The sequence below is a fragment of the Echiichthys vipera genome, assembly GCF_963691815.1.
Source record: "Echiichthys vipera genome assembly, chromosome: 9".
Lineage (NCBI taxonomy): Eukaryota > Metazoa > Chordata > Actinopteri > Perciformes > Trachinidae > Echiichthys > Echiichthys vipera.
Genome location: NC_139834.1, coordinates 20,717,133 through 20,743,987, shown reverse-complemented (window position 1 = coordinate 20,743,987; position 26,855 = coordinate 20,717,133). Strand labels below are relative to the sequence as shown.

At 40.2% G+C, this 26,855-nt stretch overlaps 3 protein-coding genes across 4 annotated transcripts in view; 2 read left to right on the top strand and 1 right to left on the bottom strand.

Moving 5' to 3' along the window:
- Window positions 1–2,408: 2,408 nt before the first annotated feature.
- wfdc2 (WAP four-disulfide core domain 2) lies at window positions 2,409–3,905 on the top strand. Of its 2 annotated transcripts, XM_083920957.1 has the most exons (4): window positions 2,409–2,538; window positions 2,728–2,871; window positions 3,026–3,163; window positions 3,252–3,905. In XM_083920957.1, the coding sequence occupies exons 1-4, from the start codon at window positions 2,436–2,438 to the stop codon at window positions 3,383–3,385; spliced, it is 519 nt and encodes a 172-aa protein (XP_083777083.1). In that variant the 5' UTR covers window positions 2,409–2,435; the 3' UTR covers window positions 3,386–3,905. The 2 variants fall into 2 exon arrangements, with proteins under 2 accessions (XP_083777083.1, XP_083777084.1); XM_083920958.1 differs by lacking the exon at window positions 2,728–2,871 and having other exon boundaries at window positions 2,419–2,538.
- A 669-nt stretch (window positions 3,906–4,574) lies between these two features.
- pigt (phosphatidylinositol glycan anchor biosynthesis, class T) lies at window positions 4,575–14,982 on the bottom strand. Its single transcript, XM_083919665.1, has 11 exons — window positions 14,574–14,982; window positions 13,001–13,178; window positions 12,712–12,839; window positions 12,430–12,530; window positions 11,817–11,991; window positions 11,583–11,680; window positions 9,608–9,764; window positions 8,273–8,473; window positions 7,023–7,188; window positions 6,180–6,263; window positions 4,575–6,060 (listed from the first exon to the last, which is right to left on the bottom strand). Exons 1-11 carry the CDS (start codon window positions 14,977–14,979, stop codon window positions 5,811–5,813), a joined length of 1,944 nt encoding a protein of 647 aa, XP_083775791.1. The 5' UTR covers window positions 14,980–14,982; the 3' UTR covers window positions 4,575–5,810.
- A 1,149-nt stretch (window positions 14,983–16,131) lies between these two features.
- The window catches only part of phactr3a (phosphatase and actin regulator 3a), a gene marked incomplete at both ends in the record, with an annotated part of 32,147 nt that continues 21,423 nt past the window's right edge, over window positions 16,132–26,855 (top strand). Inside the window, one exon of the mRNA XM_083920545.1 lies at window positions 16,132–16,234. Within this exon, the coding sequence (XP_083776671.1) occupies window positions 16,132–16,234 (103 nt within the window). The remainder of the gene's footprint in view (window positions 16,235–26,855) is intronic.

Sequence of the window (26,855 nt, the reverse complement as noted above, 5' to 3'; positions counted from 1 at the left end):
CTCTCTCTCTCTCTCTCTCTCTCTCTCTCTCTCTCTCTCCTCTCCTCTCTCTCCTCTCTCTCCTCTCTCTCTCTCTCTCTCTCTCTCCTCTCTCTCTCTCTCTCTCTCTCTCTCTCTCCTCTCTCTCTCTCTCTCTCCAGTGCAGGATGTGCCATGTTCAGTTTACTTGATATTTTCCCCCCTTGGGGTTGTGTATGAATTTGTTTGGTTGAGATTTTTGATAACAGAAATGTGTCATTGCTTATGAGCTGTCACACATAATTGTATCCATACATCCATTTAGTTGACTCATAGTAGTCAGCATTTAACTCGCCTACACTGAGGACTGGATGAGTAAAGTACAAGTACCTCAAAATTGTACTTAGTTATGGTACTTGAGTTAATGTAGTTAGTTCTACACATTGGTAAGTTGATACATACACGATCCAAGTTGATACAGTCAGATCATTTGGAGTGTAGTGGCCGTCCTCAAGATGCTTCCTGATCTCTATCAAACACTTCTGTGTTGTCAACAGGATTAAAGTTCTCACTGTAAGCATCATCATGTTAGCAGCCAGACTACACATAGCATCAGAGGCAGTACTGAGCACCGCATGTAAATGTAACCAGATGAGAAAAAAACTGAACGCAACAACTTTATCAGTTCATTTTAGAAGAAACACGTTACAACTTGTAGCCCACCGACACAATTGTTCCCTCCAAAATGTTCACAGTGCATGCACTGACAGGAATCTCTGTGTGTCCTGAAACAGAAACTCAGATCTGCCCTGGAAAGAATTTGGGATGATGTGTAATAAATGCAGGGTGCTTTATATTCATATTTACAGTGATGTATACTAATAAAGCTTGTTGAAGTATGTAAGTAAGTATGGTACTTGAGTAAATGAATATATGAATATATCTTACTTTGACCATACTGACCACTTACTACTGAACTACTCAATAATTTGCTGTTAACTTAAACATTAGTCGCTGTTCTGTTTTGTGTAAAGTGATACATAATGGCTGAATTGTTAGAATTGCCTCATTACTGTATTTAGTTATCTATTCATTACATGTTTTTTACCTCTTCACCTGCAGTGTCTCGCAGGTTGTTTCTCCTTTACACAAAAACTTTCTGCACCTTTTAATCATATTTTGGGAGAACAGCTCTTTTCATGAGTGTGTAATTATCTCCCTATCTTCAAAATGGTCAGCATAGTTTGACCTATCTGTGAAAGTGCTACAGTTTGTTATTTTTTAGTTTAACCTTAAATATGAGTCGTCTTGAAGAGCATGATACAATTAAAGGAACAATGACAGTAAAAATAACATGGTTAAGACACTGAGTCACTATCATTGAGAACCTGACTAAACTATCTTCCATTGTGTGCATGTAACTCCTGATTGTGCCAATAGATGGCAATAGAGGGAAAGACTGAGAATGCTCCGTTCAAGTGACATTTTGCATAAAAAGGACGATAAAGCCAAAGCACAAGAAAATAGAAATAAACCTGCCACAGTTTGCTCAAGAAGACAGTATAGTCCTATTATTACATCTGAATTATCTTCAGCACCCTTAAAAACATGGGGCACTAGTCAAACTTTAGGTATGAGTGTGTGCAGCGTTTAAGCCATCCAGAGACGTTTCTATTGCTATCCTATAAGAAAATTCTCCTTTTTGATTTCATAAAATACAGATCATTTTTTTGGCTGCAAAGACAACTTCCTACACCAATTTTCATATGGAGCAGCCAGGTGGGACCTAAAAAGGATTTGGTTTTGGGCCCCCCCTTAGTGTAACCTGTTTCCACTTCACATGAAAGGCTGTGACATTATGGCCTGGTTCAGGTTAAAAACTGAAACCAGCATTTTAGGCAGTATTGGAGGTATTTCTGTTACTGGTCATGTATCAGAAGAACTCTAAGCCCACATACACTGTACAAATTAGCATGTTAACACTTAAGTGAGACCTAGCAGCAGCGGCAGCAGCTGTAAATAGACTACAGCAAATACAGTATTTGTCTGTTACCTCCTAATCCTAGGAAGGAATTTTCTCACATAAGTAAATTAAAATAATGAAATAAGTCAATTACTCACTAAGCCTACCTGAATTATCCATTTCACCCATCCCTGAGCTTCTTCTTTTGTTACTAGTTGTTGGGAAAATGACGCGAGATCAGTGTTTTTATTTTGTTTTTATTTTGTTAGCGTTTCTTAAAGTCTTTGTTAAACTTTTTCTAGACCGAAGGGGGCCTAGGCAACTGCTTATATCGTTTAATGGTAAAGGGTCGGCTCTGGAAGCAGCAATGTTTGCCTTCAAATCCCATCAATGGGAATGTGACTCTACAGGCACAAGGACCCAGCATCCTCTGGCTGAGCCTGGCTGGCCTGCAGGTTGTACACTGGGATATTTGTCCAAACAGGAGTACATTCTTGTTAGAAAAGAAGTTAACATGGAGCAACCCTGGCCAGCAGCGTGTGCACTGATTTTAGCATTAGGTATATTCGTGCACTTTGACATAGTTTTTGCTTCAGAAGCTGATGACAATTCCACAGGTACGCTTATTTTGACTCAGATGGTCATATGTGTTTAATGTAGCCTATGCTCTGCCAATTTATTGTTTACATCTGAAATACAGTGCATGTTTGTGTCTTTCATTCCACAGCCAAACACCTTCATTAATGTTATCCCAGTTTCCACAGCTGATCTTTATCCTCTTCTGCTTCACTGCCTCTTTCACTTAGCGATTCTTCCAAAACCAGGCCACTGTCCACGTCGCCTTAATGTTGTCCCATCACAAAAAGGGTGTGTGTGTGATGAAGACTGTCCTGATGACCACAAATGTTGTGTCTTTGACTGTGGAGCTGTTTGTGTCCCTCCTGCATTCAGTACGAGCCACAATATATATTTATTTTCTCAAGTGGGCAGCTGTTAAAACTTTTGGTTTAATCTCCTCAGCAACTGAGGAATCAAGCATGCACAGTATTTTAAATATCAGTTTTTAGTCCTCTTTGTATATATTAATATCTCTTTTCCCTTCAGCCAAGCCAGGAGTGTGTCCTCGCAGGAACTGGGGCTCAGGAATGTGTGCTGAATTTTGCTCCAATGACAGTGACTGCCCTAATGATGAGAAGTGCTGCCACAATGGATGTGGACATGAGTGCATCGCGCCATATACAGGTTAGATGTGAACTACAATGGAGATATCCCCCCAAATACTCCACCGGTAGTATTTGTGCGATCATGATTGTTGACACTGTGTCGTTAGTGAAGCGGGGTCGCTGCGCTCTTCCCCAGGGAACCCCCATGTGTGCTGAGTACTGCTATCATGATGGTCAGTGTCCAGGAGAGCAGAAGTGCTGCAAGACAACCTGCGGCCACGCCTGCAGCGAGCCCTGCTGATTGGACGGCTCAACACCATAGCTTCACGTAGAGCACTTGTTTGTTTTCTTTCGTGCAACAGCACAGAAAATGTATCATGCTCACTTTTTCTACCTTTTCAGCTCCATAGCAGTAGCCTATACTTTTGGTACAATATTTGAGCATTGGTTTGCACAAAGTTTGATTCCTAGGGGAGGTGGTACAATTGATCTCCTCAAAATAGCCTAGTTAAGAAGCCATTTTATGTGCCTGTACAGGCCTACATATGAAAATGCACTTTGTTTTGTGATCTGCTCTGCATTTGGAAAAGCAGTATTGGAATAACCTGCAAGAAGAAAATAGTTGCTAGGGTGCCATCTTCAAAAGTGTGTTTGTATTTGAACTCTATTAGTTTGCAACTTAATTAATCTAACTTTGATGTCACAATTTTGGTCAAGCAACAGTGTTTCTGTATGAGTAGTAATACTATATATTCCAGTGTTTTCCTAAATGGATGAAAAATGTACTGTATTTCAACCAATAAACATTTCCAGAACCTTAATATTCATCACCTTGCTGGTTATTGGTCTTGAGTTTCACACGTCTCTTTTATGGGCTTTTTAGGCGAGAGCTTGGTTGAAAAAAACAACGGATGAAATATGCCAAGAATGGGTAGTGCTTACTGGCAGAAAACAAGACTATTTAAAGAGGTAGCCAAGTATATCTGCTGCTTGAAGGTTTCAACACAGAAGCACCGCAACCTCACGTATCTTAAAATGCATTTATATAAACAAAGTTATTTTTGTATTTTACAAAAGGGTGACTAAAAGTGTGCTTGTCTAGCCAATCAGAAACATATAAATAAAGTGAAAGAGAGCAATGCAAAACCACGTATCAGTGAAGATATGCATCCTGGCCCTTCTCTGACCATATATAAACTTGCTTGGAGAGATAACAGAGGTCGCCACTCACCAGATATTAACATCACTTGTGTGGAATGCAGCTTTTTCATTTGTTTTTATCCCATGCTGTTGCCAAACGTGCAAGGGTGAGAATCGCTGACCGGCCAAACACAGAGACATCTCTGTTTGTTTCTCCATGAGTCTGCCAGAAGTGGGGCCAAGCTTGTTTACACAAAAATGTGTGCGCTCAGTGGGAAGTAATACAGCTCCAGCACAGATTAGAAGGGCGTACCTTCTTTCACAGCTAGAAATTTGTAGAAAATGACAGATGGATGTTTCAGTTTATTGAAAAGGCAATGAAAAACATTTATGTTTTGCCACACGCACATAGTACCGCTTCAAACTTTAACATTCTGCGCACTTTTTCACACCAATTGAACCAGTATGGACTTCTAGGCAGACTAACATAACAGAGGTTCTTAGTAAAAAAAAAATTAACAAACAAATGAGTGATAGTATTTCATGGTAAGGGTATTTCCATGATGACGGACTTCAATTCCTTATAAAACATAATGAAACTGCAGTGAGCTGATGAGTGAATGAGTTAACAACCCGACAAACTAAAGGCAATGCATTATGAACACAATCAAATTTGACATTCAAGCATGTATCCAACAACCAAGGAGTGCAAAATAAATGTTTGGTAAGAGGGCTGTTTTTTTTTTTATAAAACAAGTAGTTCCAAGTAATGTTATTGCTCAGGAAAAAAAATCAAAACAAATATATGGTTTTGGTAATTTTTGCATATTTTTGTGGGAATATCTTCTTTTTCTCATGTATTAAAAAAACTATAAAAATGTCAGACAATACAAACAAATCAGGAACTATTTATTAAAGAGGACATACCACCGGATGTCCTGCAGTTAGACTTTGGTGCTGTGTTAAATAATGGTTGGACATGGGAACGTTATTTAATATCCTGTCATAACCGAGGTTTTAGGAAATGTGACAGTCTAACTGAGAAACTCTGGCTCATTAAAATAAAAAGTTATTTATTTTACTTTCCCAACAGGGAGATAGCAATCAACAGGTCAGGAACGCAGTAGAGATCAAAGGTGATCGGCCTTTTTCAATTAGAGCGCTGAGGCTTTGCAACACTGTGTAAGGCAATCAGTCTCATTTTACCAATCACAGTAACAAAATGTTTCAGAGACAAAAACAATCAAACCAGAACACTGATGCAGTTACCATAGCAGCATACTGCATAGCTTTGATTCCTTGTTAAACAACAACAAAGCTCTTACTTTCCATCCAAGTAGAGAAATGTCTGTATTTTCTAATTCTTGGCTGGCAGGAAATTCTGAATGAATTGAATATATTTATGTTCAAAATAATTATTTGTCTTCTTCCATTTGAAAACAAAACCTTCAAGTTGACTGTTTTTAAAAACAACCTTACCAATGTTTGAGACATTTCTTCCCTGAATATCCAATGTTTACCAGTGGTTTCACCAAAAGGAAAACTTCCTTTCAAAAAATAGAGCCAGTTGGCCTCGATGTCCAGCCTCAGAGTGGCGGCACGCCCCTCATCTTGCGGATGATGTTGGCTAACCGCTTGGCCAATCCCGGGCTGGGCTCTTCTATCTGGAAGCTCCGGGTCAGGAGGTTGTAGAAGGAGCCGTAGCCCACAGCCACCACAGTGCAGGTCAGGCAGATGACATTATAAGGCATGCTGAAGTCTGGAGTTGGCAGGTTGACTAGCAAAGGCTCTGTGTAGACACGCATAAAGTAGCTGGACTCCTCTTTACAGGGAAAACTGGAGGGAGATGGTAAATTTGATCATTCGACTTTCAGACAAATGTGTTTCTATACAGGAACTTTACAGCACTTAACAACAGACACTTTCTTCAGAAAACAAACAACGTCTATACTTACAAGCTGCTGAAAAGTGGCTGTTCCCGAGTGCTGTTTGTATCCATGGCGACAATGCTTGGTACAAGAGAGCTGATTACTGAAGACCTAAAAGTTGAAGAGACAGAACAATAAATACAAAGCTTTCACAGATGTTCAAACCATCCACTAATAAACTAAATGTATCCCATTAGGACTTTTCACATCAAATCTGACATGATTATACGCACTTTCGGTGCATTCCACTGAAAATTAAAGTATCACACTCTCATACAATCACCGTTGTCTTCATTGTGTGTATTATAATAACCCCACACACTAGAGACGGGCTCTTTGTATAAAATGATGTGTAGAAATGTTAGTGTAAAAAACTATGTAATTCCTAGGGGTGGCGCCAAAGAAGCACATTAATGTAACAAGTGTTAATGCACATTGAACTTCATTCAGCTTATAATATATATAATAATAAATGTCTCTTTACTTTACATTACCTTGACAACTACGTGTGTTTATCCCTAATCACAAACCAGTGTAACTGCTATACTTTCTCAGATGGTGTCTTTATAATCTTTATTTTGTTTGTCAAACAGGGCACAATATTGCGAGGCCAAATGGCTCAATCTCCATATGCTTTTAAGACGGTATGTACAGAATTATGACATTGATTCTATTGGAAAATTAAAAAACGCATGGCGAAATAAAAAATAGTTGGGCTTGAATTATTAAAATGACATGTGCCTTTACACCTCTCCAAATCATACACCTACAACTTTAGAAGGGAAATGAGAAGCAACATGTATGATGCATTTCCTTTCAGCTACCTCTGGGAAATACTCAGTTTTGAGAAAAACTCTTCATGCTGCATACCCGACATAGAAACCGTGGTTGGGATCAGGGGTGTATTCAGTCCACTTGAGCAAAGCCCTCTCAAACTGCACTGTGACCTCGGTCACGGAGTTGGGAGGAAGCTGGACCAGCATTTCCAGGAGGTGGGGCCTCACGCGGTCCTTAGATGGCTGATAGTGGATGTAGCCTGGAGGAGGAAGAAAAACATCAGTGACCATTAATACACTATTCTAATGTTTTCTATACACAGGATACAGTGTGACATTTAATCCATAAATACAATTATTTCACATAATGTATGTATGTATGATGTTGGAACAAGAACCAAGCACCAAGATAGGCAGGTAGACCAATAAAACGTCTTCTACTACAACTGTCATGACAGAAAATATGACTCATGTTCTCCTCCCTCTGGTGAAAACATGCATCTGCATGGAATAACATGAAACAATCATTTCTGTAGAGATACTAAGAACATACAGTATGTGTAACTCATGCTGCTAGTACAATTATCTTACCTATATGTGAAGAGGTAATATTGTTAAGCAAAAAAACTACAACAACATAATGGAGAATTATTAACCGTAGTGAATGTGACTTACACAATTCACCCTTGTGTGGTTCTACATAGTTATTTCATGCAGTTGTTTAATTGGATTGTTGGATTGTTAGTGTGTTGGATTACGTAACATTGCCATCTTAGATTGTTTTGTTTTGATTTTGTTGGCTATAATAATAAACGAGACACACATTTGTGTGCTCAATATGAGACTGTGTCTGTCATTCAATGTAATTACCAAAAAACAATCAAAGCACAGTAATCAATAAGTTAGCAGAAGAACATTAGTAGAGAAATTGTTATTCTTTCCTAAAAATGTCAAACGTTATTATCAATTAATAAAATCAGTCTCTCTGATTACCAAAATAATTGAAACAATTACGTATCATGGATTGTTGACCCTTTAATTGCTGTTAAAATGCTAAGATTTTGGGTAGAAACAGTCATGCTACTGTCACGGCAATGCAAACTAACCTGGTGTGAGCGGGAGATATGTGAAGACATTTCTCCTACTAATAATTTTAACAAGATTTTGAGGGAAGTACAATCACGCAGAAAATCTTAAATGGTCTCATTTCACCTACTCTTTGTATAAATCATATACAAATAGTATATTTGCAACAGCAATTATCACATTTGTAATTGTTAATTTCACACCCTAATTGCAATTGCTTATGCACATAATTCCTTCTCGGCTACTAAAGTGACTCACTGGGCTTGTTGTCCTTTCCCTTGCTGGTCACAGTGAGGGTGTGGATGTAGAGACGAAGGTACCAAGGCACAGATTCCAGCAGCAGCACTGGGAAAGACCTGTAGGGGTGGTTGTTGTACATCATCGTGTGAATCTCTCCTGTCTGCAGCCCGTAACCAGCTACATAGCGCTCAGCGTGGAGCAGGGGACGTAACATGTCTCCTGCAGGCAGGGTGTATAAGAAAAGGAGGTTAAATGTCCACCCATGTGGGAAATATTGAAGCGGGAAAAATGACAATAAAACACTGATAATGTTTATATTTACAAATTAGCAGAGTTTGAGAATATGATTTATGACTTTTCTTCATTTGTAAATCAGGACTGTAATCAGTTTCTCTGGTTGACTTTGTCAAAAACTTCCGTTTATAAACAAGGTTCACCCTAATGTTAGACAAATTAACAGTGGAGCCTCTGGGAACAAATAGGAACTGTGTCACTTTGGTACAAAACACAACAATCTCAGACACACATACTATTGGTGAAACCAGTCACACGTTGCAATCTGAAAGTGACTACAGCTATTGCTTGTTTAGGACTTTCTGTCCCAAAACAGAGGGTTGCAAAGGAACAGATTGTAGTAGTTACCTCCGCCAAAGAGGTCATGTTTTTCGGCTTGGTTTGTCTGTCAGCAGGATTACAGGAAAACTACTGGCCCAGTTTTCATGAAATGTGAAGGAAGGGTGTCGCACGGGCCAAGGAAGAATCCTTTGTATTTTGGAGCAGATCCGAATCATGTGACGGATACACAAATTATTTCTCACTTTTGTTAACATTGCGAGATGGGTTAGGGTGCTGGATTCATGTGGTGTAAGAATAATCTGAAAAATGAGTGCTGGATCATATTTCATGACTCGTCTGTTCCGTTTTCCTTTGCTTGTGTTGTCAGGCAAACACTAGAAACAGATATCAACGTGTTGTTTAAACGCTCTGATCAATAAAGTACAACACATCTTTGATGCGTCCATGTTGTTTCTACATTACAACTTAAAGCTCATGAACACACCAAAGTCGAAGGAATTGGGATCATGCAGGGAGCATGTGAATGCACAACCGGCCTTGGAGCCAGGTCAGTGCTCTCCGAGTGCCATTCTAATTACAAGATGTAATCAAGAGAGATATGACAAGCAGATGCAGTCTATCCACCCTATTTTTGTGAACTCCTTCATACAGTAGTATAGCCCTTTGTTGCATTGAATAACTGAGACAACTGTATGTCCAGCGCTGAATAACTGAGACTTCTATATCTTCTAGCCTCTTGCACAAAGCGGAATGTATTGCTCTGCTGTTCTCACTCACCCTCACTGGTTTTCCAGCGGATCAGCAGGTTGAGGGAGCGCACAGTGCCAAAGGTGATTTGTTGGGTCAGATCGTAGACAGAGAAGGTTCGTCTGTCCCCCAGTACCATTGCCTGGCTCAGCAGGGGAGTGGCCGGGCTTAACTCAAACTGCTCCCCCTGCAAAATGATATCAAATTTCTCGTGTTATATAAATACTATACCTTTTACGCGTTGCTACATCGTTTTAATCATCTTAAAAAGTACACCGTTTTCTCAAAAACAAACAAAATTTCCGCAACACATTCTTTATATCCTTGAGCTTTTACAAATGTGGCGAGTGCATTACCTTCTTCATCAAACATTTGAGAGGTATTTTAAATCCTGTATTGTTTACATCAATGTTTACTTGTTAGCAGTCTTCTTCTTCACTGCCTTTTTTAGCGCATTGCGGTAGATCTTGGCGAAGGCCTCATTTATAAAACTGTGCGTAGGATTCACTTCAAATGTACAAAACATAGGACGTGCGTGCGCATATAAAATGTTGGGATTTAAAAAACAGTGCGTATGCACGTCCTACGCCGGTTTCCCTTTATAAATCAAAACCAACTGAAAATGTGGCGCAGCTTTTGCGTCTTCATGTCACGCCCGTAGATGACTATAAATAGTCAATGAAACGCCCCAAATGAATATTATTTCATACTGACATCATGTGAAACGCAGAAAGGAAACAAAAAAAAAAACATAATCAATGTGAAGTGGATGTACTTGTTAGAGAAGTGAAAAAAAGAAAAGAAATGTTGTTTGGAGGACAGTGTGAGTACTACTAAAGACAAAACGGCCGGAGAGTGGCAATATGTTGCGTACACAGTTAATACGGCGTCAGAAGGTTGGATCGTGGCCGAAGTGAAAAAGCAATGAATGAAAGCATTTTCATTTTCACTTGGTGCTCTTATAGCAACACAAGTGCAGTCCACAGCACCATTTACATTTGAGAAACAGGACATTTTTGCAAATTGTGCTTTTTTATTTCCCTCTTCTCACAGATCCAAGCGAACCATGAGAACAGTACACGGCAGTCCGAACCAGCTCATAAGCTGCTCGTCCTCATTTGTTAGTGAATCAGCAAGCGTGCGCCATTACGCATTGTGATGGCATGCCTGTTTACAGTATATCTAACCATTTGATTTGATTGATCTAACAAGCTACAGGTGTGGGAATTAATCTAATCTAATTTTAAAGACAAACTCATTAAAAACAAAAATAAAACAAATTAAAGCCATTCAAATAAAGACTGTATTAAGCACTGTGATATATAACAGCATTAAAACTGCGCTCCATCTACCAGAAGGAAGCATCGATAACAGCATCAGTGTGGAAACATTTCTGTTCACTGTATTATTTATGAGAATAAACTCCATAACATGCAAGTATTGTTTTATAATCACAGAACATATCTATGAGTTTAAGAGGTTTTTTTTTCCAAAGATATCTTCATTTGAATGTACAATCCCACATCTTGTTTTTTTTTCGCACTGCAGGGAGAATCGATCAAACAGCGGTTTTGTGTATTTTTGTTTGAATGGCTTTTGTGGGTTCTTCATATAATTAATGATAATATTTCAATTTGTTTTACACAATGGTCTCAGTTGTACACTGTTTCTCGTGTTTCATCCTTCTGCCGTCTGTGTTTCTCATTTCTTTGCATGCGAGAGTGTGCTTGGAGGACCGCACATCCTCCGTCCAAGGTTGTTTTTTATAAATCTCAAAGTTTGAAAGTGGCGTGCACCCTGTTCTGTGCGTACGCCACCTTTATAAATGAGGCCCCAGCACATACAAAAACAGCTCAATAGCATTACTCAAAGGGAACCTTCAACATCTCCAACTTCATACTGCTTTGACATTTCAGTAAAACTAATCCCCATTTGCTTTCTGTGAAGTCTGCACTAAGGGAATTTACTTATCATTTAGAGTGGATGAATAATGTGAGAGTCAAACCTGAGGGTTGTCTGTGATGTCGATGTAGATTTTACTCGAGGAGGCCAGTGGACAAGCTTCTGTCAGGGTCCGAGAGAACATCTTAAACAGAGACCATTCTGAAGGAACAAACAGATTAAGTTAACAAAGTCCAGGGAGCTGTCATTCTGTTTTTTTCCTACTACCAAACACAACAACCCTAATGAAATCTAAAGGTAAATGTGAGATGAATGCCAGAATGTGCTTTTAGCTCACCTCGTTTGCCCTGTCCAGGGGTGTGCAGGTCAAAGACCACATTCAGTGTCTGTCTCAACTCCCAAGACGAGGTTTTACACTGCCAGTCCTGGCACACAGGTCTGATGTGCACTGCCTGGGAATGAAAACTGCTGTGGAAGAGTTTCTCTGACTTCATCAGGACAGCAAGACCAGCCTGTAAGTTCAACAAGGCCACAAAGAGAAACCGAAGAAAAAAAACAAGTTAGCTGAAGTCATTGAAATTTGAAAACCGAAAGTGAGTTTGAAAATATGATCTTGAGAATATCTGCTTTATATGAAGTGTTCTAGACGTCAGTCGTAGATGTCAGTATGTGCATCATACAGAGGAACACACACACACACACACACACACACACACACACACACACACACACACACACACACACACACACACACACACACACACACACACACACACACACACACACACACACACACACACACACACACACACACACACACACACACACACACACACACACACACACACACACACACACACACACACACACACACACACACACACACACACACACACACACACACACACACACACACACACACACACACACACACACACACACACACACACCTTGGATCCACATGGTAAGAGTTTTTTCCAGGGTGTTAAATTCTCAGTGCAAACAATCTCTCGCGGGAGGGTGGCGTAGCGAAGGAAGCGGTGGTCCGTCACTTCAAAATCAACACAAAAAAACAAAATCAGTCTAGAAGTGTTGAAATGCATCTTGGACAGTATCTGTAGCACCTGCATGCTGCAAGAATTTAAGAGTATCTAATCACACCATTAACTTTTATTTAGGCTCATTGCTAGAGAGCTTTACAAAATGCAAACGGGAGATTGAAGAAGCCGCACCGTTGCCTATACCCAGCGGTTTGAAAGACGCGCTGGGCTGAACAGTGTTGGTGGAGTCTATGAAGTTCAGTGAAGCACAAAAGATCCCAGACAAAACATTCGTCAGCTCCTTCCACGTGCCATCGACACTACAAAGGGCAGAAAAATAGTACATTAATGTTGAAAGAATTGACAAAGCAAATACTGGGATTTGGGAAAATGGTGCTTGATTTTTGGTGGATGATCTTTTCTCTTGTAAATCCACAAATACAGAAAATGTATTTCACCTCTACCAAAGAGCCGTACTCACTCTGTCACCGAGTCCTGGAACCAGACCCAGAGTTCAGCCCCAGGAGGGGACGGCAGAAAGGGCTGTCCCCACTGCATGGTCCTCCAGTAGCCCTGTGTGAAGGAGATGTGCAGCTCTCGCACTGAGAACTTGGAGATAACCTGGCCCAGAGACTTGGGAAAGAGCCGGTAGTGGGACACTGAGAAACATGATAAAACATTTTACAGTTTAGGGTTACGGTGAGCAGGGTGAGCAGTACTTCCGACTTTCTTAACTTTAATAATTGGCGATATAAGTTTAATTCAAACTTTAAAACTGTGGAAATTATTTATACACAAACTGATATTTCCTTTGAGGAACAACGTGCCTACAAGTAAAGATTTTAAACCTTAAAGACATTTTAATATCAATTAGAAGAGGAATTAAGGCCAAAATCATAGCTGAAAGAGATAATATACACCTGTATTGATCCCCTAGAGAGAAAATTCGGGTAAATTACATAGGAAGTATACAACTAGTATGAAAGTAAGTAAAAAAGAATAAAATAAAAGGCAAAGTAAACGTTACAAGGTAAAGTGACATGTATGATAAATAGCAGTGAGTAGAAAACAGTGTACTAAGGTGACCAGACGTCCCCCTTTTCAGTGACCTGTCCCCTGTTTCTACAGTCCTCAGAAATGTCCCTGGTTTCACTGTGACTGAAAGATCCAAAAATGGAATATATGAAAAAATTAAAAAACTTAAATGTTGACCAAACGACCTGCGGACCCTACTATTCACAGGCCAAAGCCAAAGTGGTTTGACATCTCCGGGTCAAAAGATAAGGAAGAATAATGTATTCAATTTTTGAAAAACATCATAATAAAATATATTATCCAAAAACAAGTGTGATCCATGAGAAATATTAGTCTTTATGTTGCATAAGTTGTTTGACATATTCAATGAAATGGTTTAAATGCAGGATAGTTTTTTTATTCTGAATATCAAATGAATGTTGCATATCAAACTGACTTCATACTGGTCATATTTTGGAGGTTTTTACACCTCTGAACCGAAAATGTCCCCGGATTTTGTCTCAGAAATAGAAACCTGAATAATATGTTCTCTGATTAAGAAATTATACGTAGGCTCTTGTGTTATCTGTGTTAATATAGCACAGTATAAATATAATATAGTATAGACCTTTTCAATGATGTAAACAGACATTTGAAATGTTTCCAAGATTATTTCCTGATGCAGTTAATGTGAATGACATCAGCTGACAGGAAGTTAACAAGGGCCAAGGCTGTTGCCTAGCAATAGAATTCCAATTAAAAGGTCTATATGATGTGGTAACGCAATATAACATAACAACACAGTATGGTATGATTTAGTACAGTATAGTATTGCTTGATGTATAAAATATAGTACAAATGTAGTACTAATCGGACCCCAATAAGAAACCTGAATATTGAACGTATTTCACATCTCCCATTCCCACTGGAACAACCACCGTATGGAATATTTTCAGATGCATTAACATTGGAAAACAACAACAAGTCTATATCTGTCTCTAAATGAATGCCATTTTAATCAATGCAAACATTTAACTCACCTTTATTTCCTCTCATGAAGTCAGTCTCCCACAGGGTGCGGAACTGGAAGCTGGCGTAAACATCTCCTGAGTGTAGCGGCCTGATGACCAACTCCTCCTGAAACTCGTCTTTAGGCTGAGGTACCGAGGAGGGGACCGGGGTTTCAGGGGCAGAAGTGTCCTGATCGTCGGTTGCAGCATCATCCGGAGCCGCCTCTTCAACCTCAGTTGCTTCCCACCGCCTCTCCCCCACCGCGGGCTGCTCGACCGTCTGTTGCTCTGTTTCTGCGGCTGTTTGTGAATTATCGACCGCAGTGGCATGGTGCTCATCGGTTAGTGTCGTTTCTTGACTGTCTGTGACAATAAACGCTGACAAGCTACAAAGAATAAGCAGCCAGGCCGAGTAGCTGCACCTGTAAGCTGCCATCTTTCTCCTAGGGTCGGTGGTGGCTCACTTCCGCATTGACGCGTCATACGTGAATCCAACCAATGGGCTGCTTCCATATATATTTCTGTGGCACTGATGTGAACCCTAGCCTGTAGTGAAGCTTCTTTGTTTTAAGCTAACATATTGTCATCTTATGATATTTTACAAGTAAATATTGATATTAGAGGAGTGTCTGCTTTATTTTGAGCAATTATTTTAAACATAATGGTATTTATTAGAGCGTAGAGGTGATGTTTAAAGTGGAAGCCTAGATCATGCTATTCATGCAGGTTGGATTTGGGATATTCATATGCGTGCTTCTTCCAGTATGCCTGCCGTGTTTTTTGAGGTAATAACGTTGTATACATGTTAAGTTAATAGTAAAATAAATAAAAAGATTCATGCATTCTAATTAAATATGCTATTTTTTTTAACAATATGGAAATCATAACGCATGACAGACCTGGGCTAGATAAATGTCCCAGATCAATGCACCTTTCATTTATTTCTGTATAAGAGTACAGAACACGCCGGCTTACATCATCAGTTGACCAATATGATATGCCAAATGGTGCATTTTCACTAACTGACCAATTGCAGGCAATGCCATATGGATTCTTGAATAACGAGCCTATTATAATGTTTGCTCCACTTGGCATATCATGGAGTTACATTGGCTGCTTAAACCTGTAGTAGGCTTAAAGCTTACCCTAAATCAACGATGCGAGGGGGAGCATAATAGGTCATTGATGCCAATGTGTGGCCACAGTAAAATGCATAAACATTCAGTTTACGCATAGCTTAAACTAAAAAAATATATGAATGTGTGCAGAATTCTAGTTTGTGTGCTGAATATTTTGTCGTGTTGCTGGACAGGGACGGGCATCTTCGGGGGCATATCACCCCTCCCACATCTACACATCAGCGCGCGCACACAGCCCTTACACTCACACACACACACACACTCGCTCACACACACACACACACACACACACACGGAATTTCTGCTCAGCCATGGCTCCCCGGTATATGCTCAAAGCGGCTGTTGTCAGAGCGAATTAAATCTGCACTCGCTCGCTGCTTTCCCCCTGACCTTGCCTGCCTCTGGTTGGGTTTTCAATATTTTATTCAGGATTCCTGTGCTGTCTCCCCATGGCTACATCGGATGGACTAGACGGCTGTCTGCAACGAGGCAGATCTCAAAGTGACCCGAACATACTCACCGAACCGGGCATCGATTTGGCTCATGGTACAGGTAAGACAGACGCGTCCTCGTTTGGATATTTATTTGCTATATTGCAAGTGGTTTTTTTTTTGTTTCTGCTTTTTTTGGCGATGCAGCGGTTTCCAAAAGGCACCGTTACCCAGTGGGATATCGGAACACCAAGGGATAATTAGCGCATATGCTTCCAACCTCGGTCGTGAAATACAGGCTGTAAACACTGAATCGTGGAGCTGCAAATTGAAAATTAATGTGCGGTATCAGCGTCTATGAATGGCTGCATGCCCCTCTAGATTTGCGCGTTCTAAAGACGCCTGTAGCCCATTGGGCTGTTATGGCTGCAAGGAGTATTAGGAATCAGCATGTAGGCCGTTTAATGTGACATTAACGCGTGCAACATTTACAGTATCTATTGCCTTCTGCATGACACCAACCTCCCCATTGAGCGCGTGTATTTATTGTCACAATATCCGCACGCATGTGCTCCATGATGGCTGTGCATATATTGTTGTCTTATCTAAGCCAACAATATAGCCTCGCTATTCATGGGGCACGTGGATTTTGGAGTTAGGTTTTGGTGTGTTGCATTTAAAAAGGCACATTTCGTTCCCCTCTGACCCTGCGTATTGACAGCCTCCCCCCTCACCATTCCTTTCCCTCTTACTGTTGTGATCAATGACCGGCAGTCCACGTGATGTAAGCTATGGGTGGAAATACCCTTAATTCAGCACAGCCACAATCACAAGATTCACCAATCATGCATCCTGCAGGTGTGCTTTCCAACATAGAGCCCTTATCTATTTCTTTGGGGTGTGTTAGTCATCCCTTGCCATATGGAATAATGAATGGATCTTTCATTAATAAGAGGAGAACACCAGGGAGCAGGGGCCAGCAGCGTGTTTTGCACTTCTCTGATGAACTCCTACAAATAGACTTCATGTGGTCCTTGTCTTTGCTGTAAATTCGTCTCGCTCTTGAATTACCAATATACTGTCAGTGCAAATACATGGTTTGATTTTTTACGTAAGTGAGGCTATTTATGGTTATATAGTGTGGGCTTGGAAAGAGTCATTGCCTTTTTACTCCCACTCATGGTGAATTTTACACACATAGAGAACGCTTGACTAAATGATTCAGACAAAAAAAAACAACCAACTGTGCCATTCACCTTTTAAATGTTCACTAAAGTGGGCCGTGTTTTTCACATCTCTGAAATCACACCCGTCTGCAATCATCAACACATTTTAAATGGACCCTTGCTGCATTCAACCCTGGATGATCTAATTCACACATAGGAGGATGTGTTAATGCCACTCTGGGTCTTTGACACACCTGAATAAACAATACAGCAGCTTGGCTGTTTAGCCATTGCTAGTGATGAGAGCTGAGGCTATTAGGGCACAATGAAAATCAGCCTATGTTGCTAGAATATGCAGAATTGCATCACTGTCAAAGATTTAAATGCAGTTGTCAATACACTGCAAGGACAATGTCAGTGTCTGGTGACCTAAAGTACACAACACCGCCCATCCCCTTTCTGTGTGGATCATCACTGCGCTAGCGTCTGGGACACCAGTCTTTGCCAAAGGATTATTTTGGCAAAGGCTGTCTTTTCCCCCCCAACACAGTGGCCTTTGCAGCTGCAGAGGCTGACACTGTATTCATCCACTTACTCAACACTGGGGAGGAGAGTCAATAGAGACAGCAGTCACTGTCATTGCAGAGAATCCTAGCAATGTTTTCTCTTTAAGAAGGTGCAGTAATGATACAAGTCAATCCAGCTGCTCAACAATCAAATCCTACTTTTTATTAAATGCAAGGTACAACATTTCAAAGTGTTTAGGTTCCACTCTGATAATGTCTTTCTCTTATTGTTGCTATATCTTTTATTCTGAACGTTGGAGACATGCACTTTGAGTTGCTGATTTATATTTCATTTAGGAATGTAAGTCTCTTAACAGGAGCAGCAGTAGTATTAAAGCATGTGCAGCCTGTTTGTTCAGACAAGGACTATTTAGATTCTCCTGCTAGTAAATGTCACTTTCAGTCAAACTTCCACTTAGGCATTACTGAGTGTCGACCAGGGTAATGGTGTGGAGAGGACACCTTGAAGCTTTGCTGACAGGGAGCGGGTCCAAGCAGGGCTGTCCCTGTGGTTTCATTCCACAACGTTATTCGTCTGTCCTATAGAAATATGCACACAGCTAGAGAAGCACTGGTGAAAAAGAATAGGTTAGAAAGTTTGGAAAGAGTTGCATTGGACACATATCAGGAGAGTAGGATGAGACTCAGATATAATTCAGAATAAATACACAAATAGGATGCAGATATGGCAGCAAAAAGTAATAGCTTCCCTCATCAGTTTAAGCTCTTTTGATTACAGGTAATATTTTATCATGTCCTACAAAAGAGTAAAACATAATTTTCTATAGCCATAGATGTCTCCTGAACACTCCAAAACCCCCAAATATTCTATGTACAATGATATGAAACAGATAAAAGCTCCTCCTTAAGAAGGGGGAAGTAACAAATGTTTTATTTAATTATTATTTGAGGTTTATTTTCAGTATTATTGTAAATGAAAATGCCCATCTACATATTTTTTTGTGAAAACCCTGTGTGACAAAAGAAATGTGTAATAATTCATGGAGAAAATCGCTTTTCACTTGCCCTCCCTCTCGAGAAGTCAGAGAGCAGTGTAAATGAAAGAACAGCGTCTCTAGAGCTCGGAGATGTTCTTCATCGCAAACAAGGCGACTTCACCACAGTGGATCTCAGCTCACATGGCGGCTTAAACCTGTGAACAGTCGTTGTCTCTTGCCACCGGTGCCCACTGATCAGGGATCTTTTAGGCCTCATACTGCTCCACTGGTCTGACTGATACCTGGATAATCCTCTCAGATCTTCCAGCAGAACGGTCTTCAAGGATTGCAGGTATAAGTGGGGCCCCCTTATGATTAAGTAGTTATATCAAACCCTGTGAAAGCTGATATTGAGCCGTGACGATGACTCACGCCAAACCAGAGCAATGTCGTGCAGATAATACCTCACTTATGCTCAGGCCTTGACGAGTAAATATGGGAGGTTCAGAGTCAGTGGGTCTTATATAATGTGCTTCCCATTTAATAAGGCTTGTTCATAATGAATAAGTAATAATGGACGCAAAATGGTATCAGTGGCACAGGGATTTCTTTCCTAAAAATATGTAAAAATAGCAACCCAGTATGTCTATCTATCTATCTATCTATCTATCTATCTATCTATCTATCTATCTATCTATCTATCTATCTATCTATCTATCTATCTATCTATCTATCTATCTATCTATCTATCTATCTATCTATCTATCTATCTATCTATCTATCTATCTATCTATCTATCTATCTATCTATCTATCTATCTATCTATCTATCCACCCATTCATCCATCCACCCATCCATCCATCTATCCATCCATCCATCCATCCATCCATCCATCCATCCATCCATCATCCTAACCTTAACTGATCTCACTCCCAAACCCGACTAGCCGATCAACCGATCAGAGGCGTGTCATGCCTTTGCCTCTTCCTCTGGACAATCCATTCTAAAATCAACAGCAGACACTAACCCTGTGTCTGAATGCTAAATATGAAGCGGCGACCAGCAGATAGTTAGCTTAGCTTAGCATAAAGACTGGAAACAGGGGGAAACAGCTACCTTGGCTTTGTACAAAAGTATCAAACAACCATCACCAAAAACAACAAATCACAGTGTTACGGGGTTACGTGCCAGATTATTTCTTGGCTGGTAGCTGCTCCCAGGGTTGGCTAGCCATTTCCTCCTGTTTCCAGGCTTTGTGCTAAGCTAAGTGAGCTGGCTATAGCTTAATATTAACTGCGTAGATAAGAGTGGTATCAATCGTCCTTTAAAAAATTCCCTTTTCTATTTAATCTACTTTTTTGAATGTTTTTTACTATTCACTAGGAGTCTATGAACAAGGTGTGAACTAACTGCGTTCAGTGCAAAGATGTGAGAATCAGACCCAGAAAATATTTTTTCTATCACAGTGCAAGTCTGTAAATATCTCAGTATGACACCATGGTCTATGTTTGGCCAGGTTAATAGTATAATAAGCAATTTGCACCTCAACATATTTGAATCAAATAAACCAAGGCATTGTAAAATCACTTGCCAATCACTGTTTCTTAGTAGCATGGTAAGTGGTTAAGGGGAGATTTGAAATGTATTCTCACTAGAGCGATTTTAATTATTCTATTATTCCATTCAAGGGTCACACGCTTGTATAGTGGTTAGCACTGTTGCCTCACAGCAAGAAGGTTACAGGTTCGCATCCTGGCTGGGGCCTTTCTGTGTGGAGTTTGCATGTTCTCCCTGTGTCTGCGTGGGTTTTCTCCGGGTTTTCTCCGGTTTCCTCCCACAATCCAAAAGACTTGCACGTGTTAGGTTAATTGAGCATTAATTATTACCAGCCACAACAGTGACACTGGTATTGTTTTCCCAACGTGCATCTGTGTGAATATCTTCATGGCAAAATGTGTATTTTGGTGTTTATATGATGTTTATATGTCTGTCTGTCTGCAGAATTTGTAGCGTCATAGCGTTACAACCTTGCAAGATAGTCATTACAGGTGATAGTCGTTACAGGTAAACGTTACAGGTGTGTTGCTGAAATCAAAATGAAGGCCGATTTCAAAGAGTTGTGTGGTAGCAAGGGAGCAGGAAGTATGAAAGGGTCCACGTAATGCCCCTGGCCCGATCTGGCGTCACGGCTGGTGTGATCTCATCGCAAGAATGTCTCTAGTTATTTTATGGCATTTCAAAACAATCAGCAGATTCAATGCTAATGAAGAAAACTGTTAGCCACAACCCTAATTTTCTTCCTATCTGTGCTCTGTGGCCAAGTCCCCATATAATGTTGATTTAAATGTAAATATCCATCCCCCACACTTTTTTTCCCCCATCTGCATTCCGAACACTACTGATAAATTCCGCGCAAATAATTATTTACGTACCCTTTTGTTAAGAAAAAACTGAAGAAACTCCAATCTCTTCCAAGAGAGATGATAGACACACACGCAGGCTAACATGATCTATACTGTAGCTAGACTGGGTCTTCAGAACAACCACCTGCACCCACATAAAGCCCAGCTTCAATAAGTTTTTACTTCCTGTTTTCAGGAGAGTTGCTATAATTCACGTCAGTGTCGTGACTCATTCGTCACAGTCAGCCTTAAGGGGTTGTGAGTCAGTCAAGGCCACCTGTTAGTTGTAGCCACTGAGAGCTATTCATTTCCCTCCTCTATGATGCTATAAAGGTCCCCACAGAGGCCAAGCAGAAACACTCAGCCATCTAGATTCTCACAGTAGCTTCCTGGTTGCCTAACAAAATATCTGCTCTCACCATGATGAAATGTTTACTGTTGGTTATCACTAATTAATGTAGTTGAAAGTGTGGGAAGCAAATGACTCTATATTTTAAGTTATCACTTTAAGATTGTGATACATATGTCAGTCCATGACTACAGTCATTGACCCCTCAGTCATTTATAGTTGACTGTCCTTGGTAGGGGGTGTGCCATATGAATAAAATGCTCTATGAAGTAATGTTTTTTTATACTGTCACCTATATAAACAACAGAATAAATTATTATAAAAACACAGAGCAGGAGTCACTAAATGATTTAATTAAATGTATATGAATCATATGCTGTGGCCATCAGACCTCTTAGAGTGATGTGTTAGCATTCTCCACACTTGAGGGAATATCTGTTCAACAGGGGTGTTCATCCCTCCAGTTGAATTCATGGGGAATCTATACTAAGTAGATTTGAAGCTGTTCTTACTATTTCATTGTGTTTTTTCCTTTCATTTGTCTCTCTTACGATTATTGATATTGTTAGGTTTCTGGCAATACAATTGGAAAATTGTTAAAACAGTTGAATCAAGTTGGGAATAACATTTTTTGGCTTATCAAGTATATTAAATACTTGACAATCAAGGCACTTTGTGACATTGATAGAAATGAAATATTGCCATAAGGCAGTCGTGCTCACTGATTTGCAACACTCACCTCATCAGAGATATTAACAGAATACCTTTATAGAACAAATGGGTTCTGCATGGCCTCTGCTCAGCTGCAACTAACTATTATTTCTAATCCATTCATTTTCAATTTACTATTTAGTCTGCAAAATGATTGTTGGAAAATAACAAGTCACGGAAATCATCACAATTTCATCACAAACCAGTAGTTGAACAGTTGTCAAATGTCTTGTTTTGTCCAATCAAAAAACCAAAGGATATTCAATTTACAATGATGCAAAACCGAAAAGCAGCCAATATTATCATTTGAGTATCTGGAGACAGCACATGTTTGACATTTTGGCTTTGTGTTATAGTCTTCCTTTCTCCTCTCTGTCTGCAACATAACTGCTGTGCTCTCTATAGCCCCCAGCATTGTCTTTCAGCTGCCCATAAAAATGAAACACAAAAATGAGACAACAAGTAAAGTCCCTACATCATGCCTGCTCCCTCTAGATGCAGGGGCAGATTAGGCAGTTGACAATGTTTGAGCCATGTGTGGCTGTGCCTGTTGTATGTCTGTGCGCACCTGCATGATTTTCTGGGTGTGTGCACCCATGTGTGTATTGATCTGCAGGAGAACTGGCAGGTCTGTGCAGGCTTGAAAGCAATCACAAAATCACAACCGGAATGTGCTAGAACCAGACAGTCAGGCAGTTGAATGGACAGCCCTGGGAGAACAGAGAATGAAGACCCAAGATGTGTCAGAGACTCCAGTGTAAAGGCAGTATGTTACCAAGCTATTTAGCTTTTAAAGGCTGAGGTTAAATGGAGTTGAGGAAGTTGCATGCACTATGCTGTGAAGGGTAAAGAGCTAAGAGGGGAAACTCCTCTGGGTATTGAGTCTGTAGTACAGTGGACACTTTTTTTGGAGGAAAGGAGAGAAAAATTACATGAGACTGAATTTAGTGAGGCAGGGAAGAGATGGAGGAGAGCGAAACAGCAAGGAGAGAAGCTATGACGAGGAGGCGGCGGCCTTTGTTGAAAAAAAGCCAAGAAGTTGTCTCTATTGCTAACTGGCCACGTTGAGATGATGGATAGTCTACAGGAGAGCATTAACAAAGAGGCAGTGACTGTGTGGGTCTGATTTGGAAAGCCTTTGCATGAGCACCAGTACTGGACAGTTTCCATGGGTCCTATAGACCTTAAAGTGATATTGTTACACCAGAAATGCTGAATTTTCTCTTTTTACCTTAATCTATCTATATATATATATATATATATATATATATATATATATATATAAAAACTGCTTGAAAAGAATCAGTTACTACTACTTGTTACCTGGTGTATCCAGTAAACCTCTGACATCCAAGATTTACGCAACTGATCTGCTGAAAAACATGACATCCTTAAAGATGCAGTCGGCAAGTCGGCAGATCGAGTTGACTCGGTCAAATTTAGAATGTTTACAACTCTCAAGTCCCTCCCCAACTATCACTGAGCTCCTCCGCTCTCTCCAATCAAGTGCTCGTCAGTGCGTGTGCACCAGATTCCTGTGAACACACCTTTCTTCTTTCATCAATAAACTGCATGGAGGACACACTATGTGGAGGTAGGCTGGTTAACTCATAGATAGCAACTACTAACGTCATTTAGCTTATCCTTAGCTTGAGGCGTGTGCCTGTGACATTGTAACATGCGTGAGGGGGGAGGGGGGGGTCTGTGGCCTGTGCCGGATTTTCGCAAAGCAAACAACAGGCACTTCATGCACAGAGAGGTGTGTTTTTTGTCTAAAATTGGAGGATTTATGTTGTTCTATCCGAGCATTGTGTCGGCTTCAGTGAATATGATCAAACAAATTTTGCCAATTGGGACTTTAACGTGTTTTGTCAGAAAATTAAACATAAGTGCCAAGGAAAAGTGGCTGATGGTATGCAACTAGTGGTAGAGTGGCAAAAGCCAATTTATGATGCTGTACCATAATGGCATACCACCGTTACTTTTTTCGATATTGGCGTCACGCAAATTAGATCTGATCTGATGGGGGAAAAAACACAAATTGTATTTGGTAGTTGTTTTTTCTTATTCTTTTCTTGTAGGGCTTCAACTACTGATTATTTGAACGTTGATTAATTTCTATTATTTCTTCATCTATCAATCAGTTGTTTTTATTAAATCTGCAATAACTAATTTGGCCGCTTGGGACTAGATATTCACTATTTTACTGGAGCTCCACCAACTCCTGAGGTGAGGCCCGGCAGACGCTGAAGTTTTGCTGAAAAAAGCTGCCTGTTGCTGAGAAAACAGTCCTGTGAGAGAGACGAGAGTGAACCAAAATAGTAAAATTGCGGGCTGTAGAACCAAAACAACAAGCAGAAATACGCCATAATGCTCCGGCTGAGGCGAGTGGTAGCCGGGTGATAATTCTCTGCTGGTTCATCACTGCATACACATCTGCTCTCATTCAAATTGTAATGTGATTTGTCATCAATATAAAAATAGGTATTATATCTGTTTAAGGCTGTATAACAATAAAGAAACAGAGTTCTAGTTATCTTCTCGCTAGCACCAGTCAGTAAGTTTGTAACATTCACAGCTGTACTCCCAGTCTTTCTTTCTCTCACTCTCTTTTTCTCTCCCTTTCTCTCACACAGACACACTCATAAATTACTGTTTTGTAGCCTCACACCTGTTCATAGCCGCTGTGTCCCTCTCTCTTAACGGACCTGCCAGATTCGGTCAGAGATAGATGATGAGGGCCAAGGGGCGTCCTGGGTCCCATCACCGATAAACGCTCCTGTCTGGGACGGAGAAACACAGGGGACAGGCAGGATGAAGGCATAAATTAAAGATGGCACGATGAAGAACGAAGAGGAACCAGAGGCATATAAAGCTTTTAGGGGGGTATGATGCTGCAGACTGACAGACTTTAAAACACCGCAGAGATGAGAGAAAGTGGTGTGAGGCCTTCCTTAGAGGGAATGTTTGATAGGCACTTACACTACAGTATTATTGAACATCTCCGCCAGGGCCTCTCAGGAGATGGTAAATTAAACACATAGCCAGATAGAATAGAAGTAATACAGTCATAAAAAGGAAATGAATCGAAGCTATTCATTGTGTTGGTGGACTGACTGCGTGTGAGGAAGAGACAGGAAGTGAACGCGGGAGTCTTTGGCTGTGTTTAAAATTATTTCACTATTCACTCATTCAATGTTCCCTGTATAATGAACACTCAATAGTTTAAACTTTATTTTGAAATGTATTTTTTAAATGATTTAGATTTTTGTCCAAAGGAGAAGTCAGTTTAGGTTTTGGATACCTTTTTAATCATAATTTTGCACCAATCACTGGGTGTTTTATTGCCACGTCCTTTTTTAAGTGAAGCACTGCATTGTGGGATTTTTAGCAAAAGTATTTACTATGGAAGCAGAGCCAAAAGGCAATTTCAGATACTACTTATGTGCGCTTCCTCTCATCTGGCATTTTATGATTTATGGATTGCAATCACTTTGCTCCATCATTGTCACGTAACTGTAACTGAAACAATTTATCACTTCATTAATTTATCAGTTAAGAATGTCAACCATTCTCTGGTTCTAGTTTCTCCAGTGTGAATATCTGCTTCTTCTTCTCTAGACTGAGGGTTTTTGGACGTTTGGCTCAGGGAACTTTTTTTCACTATTTTCTGACATTTATATAAGCAGATTCATCGATAATAAAAACAAGAGACCATCTTGTATGGGATCACATCAGCCACGACGCCAAATCAAGCCAAGTGATTGATGGGGTAAGTGATGGGGCAATGGCCAATTCGCTTCTTTCAGTTCCCTTGCTCGGATCACACCCATCTTTTAACTCAGCCTTCATTTTGATTTCAACTACACACCTTCTTGCATGGCTGCGACACTATCGCTTTGACAAAATCTGTCCACAGACAGACATATAAACACTTGGCAAAATACTAAAAACCGCCTCTGTGGTAGTTCCTGCTACAGTAGGTGTCTCCAGAACCACATTTTGAAAAAACAATACCGGTGTCACTGGTAACAATCAGTAGCTACAGCCCCACTATGGTGAATGCATCTAGTGGATATTGAGTGACAATCACATACACAGCTTTCTATTTTTGTTACAGTATGAGAGTTCAATAACATGGATCATTTTTACATAATGAGTTTAAAAAACTCAAATAAATGGGTAGAAAGAGAATGTATTGCACTAGGGTGCTAATGGTGCTGGACTTGAGTTTTTCTTGTATTTAAGCAGAGTGAGTTTCAGCACCATGGACAGCACCAACATTTGCGTTGCAGCATGCAGCATGCAGCTGAACTGAGCAGAGCCGTGTTCTGTGTGCTGATAAGTCTGTCCCAGATCACAGATGCTTCGACACAGCTAGCTCTTGATCTACTGGGAAAGCGACCCTGAATTTTTTTTTCTTTCCTTCTACCCCAATGACATATTTATGAGCAAAGCACATTGTGCAGATCCAGGCACAAATTCCATTTAATTTAATCATTCCATACATCCATGTAAGCCAAAAGCTCAAATCCAATCCCATTAAAACGGCAATTAGAATTGTGGCCAAGCCTGAACTACAGAGTTTGAGGTCATTACTGATAAGTGAG

Coding starts and splice junctions, on each gene's coding strand:
- wfdc2 (XM_083920957.1), top strand. CDS start 2,436: ATGGAGCAACCCTGGCCAGCAGCGTGTGCACTGATTTTAGCATTAGGT. Junction 2,539..2,727: donor AGCTGATGACAATTCCACAG/GTACGCTTATTT, acceptor TCTTTCACTTAG/CGATTCTTCCAAAACCAGGC. Junction 2,872..3,025: donor TTGTGTCCCTCCTGCATTCA/GTACGAGCCACA, acceptor TTTTCCCTTCAG/CCAAGCCAGGAGTGTGTCCT.
- pigt (XM_083919665.1), bottom strand. CDS start 14,979: ATGGCAGCTTACAGGTGCAGCTACTCGGCCTGGCTGCTTATTCTTTGT. Junction 11,992..12,429: donor TCTTACCATGTGGATCCAAG/GTGTGTGTGTGT, acceptor TTGAACTTACAG/GCTGGTCTTGCTGTCCTGAT. Junction 6,061..6,179: donor CAGCCACTTTTCAGCAGCTT/GTAAGTATAGAC, acceptor ATCTCCCTCCAG/TTTTCCCTGTAAAGAGGAGT.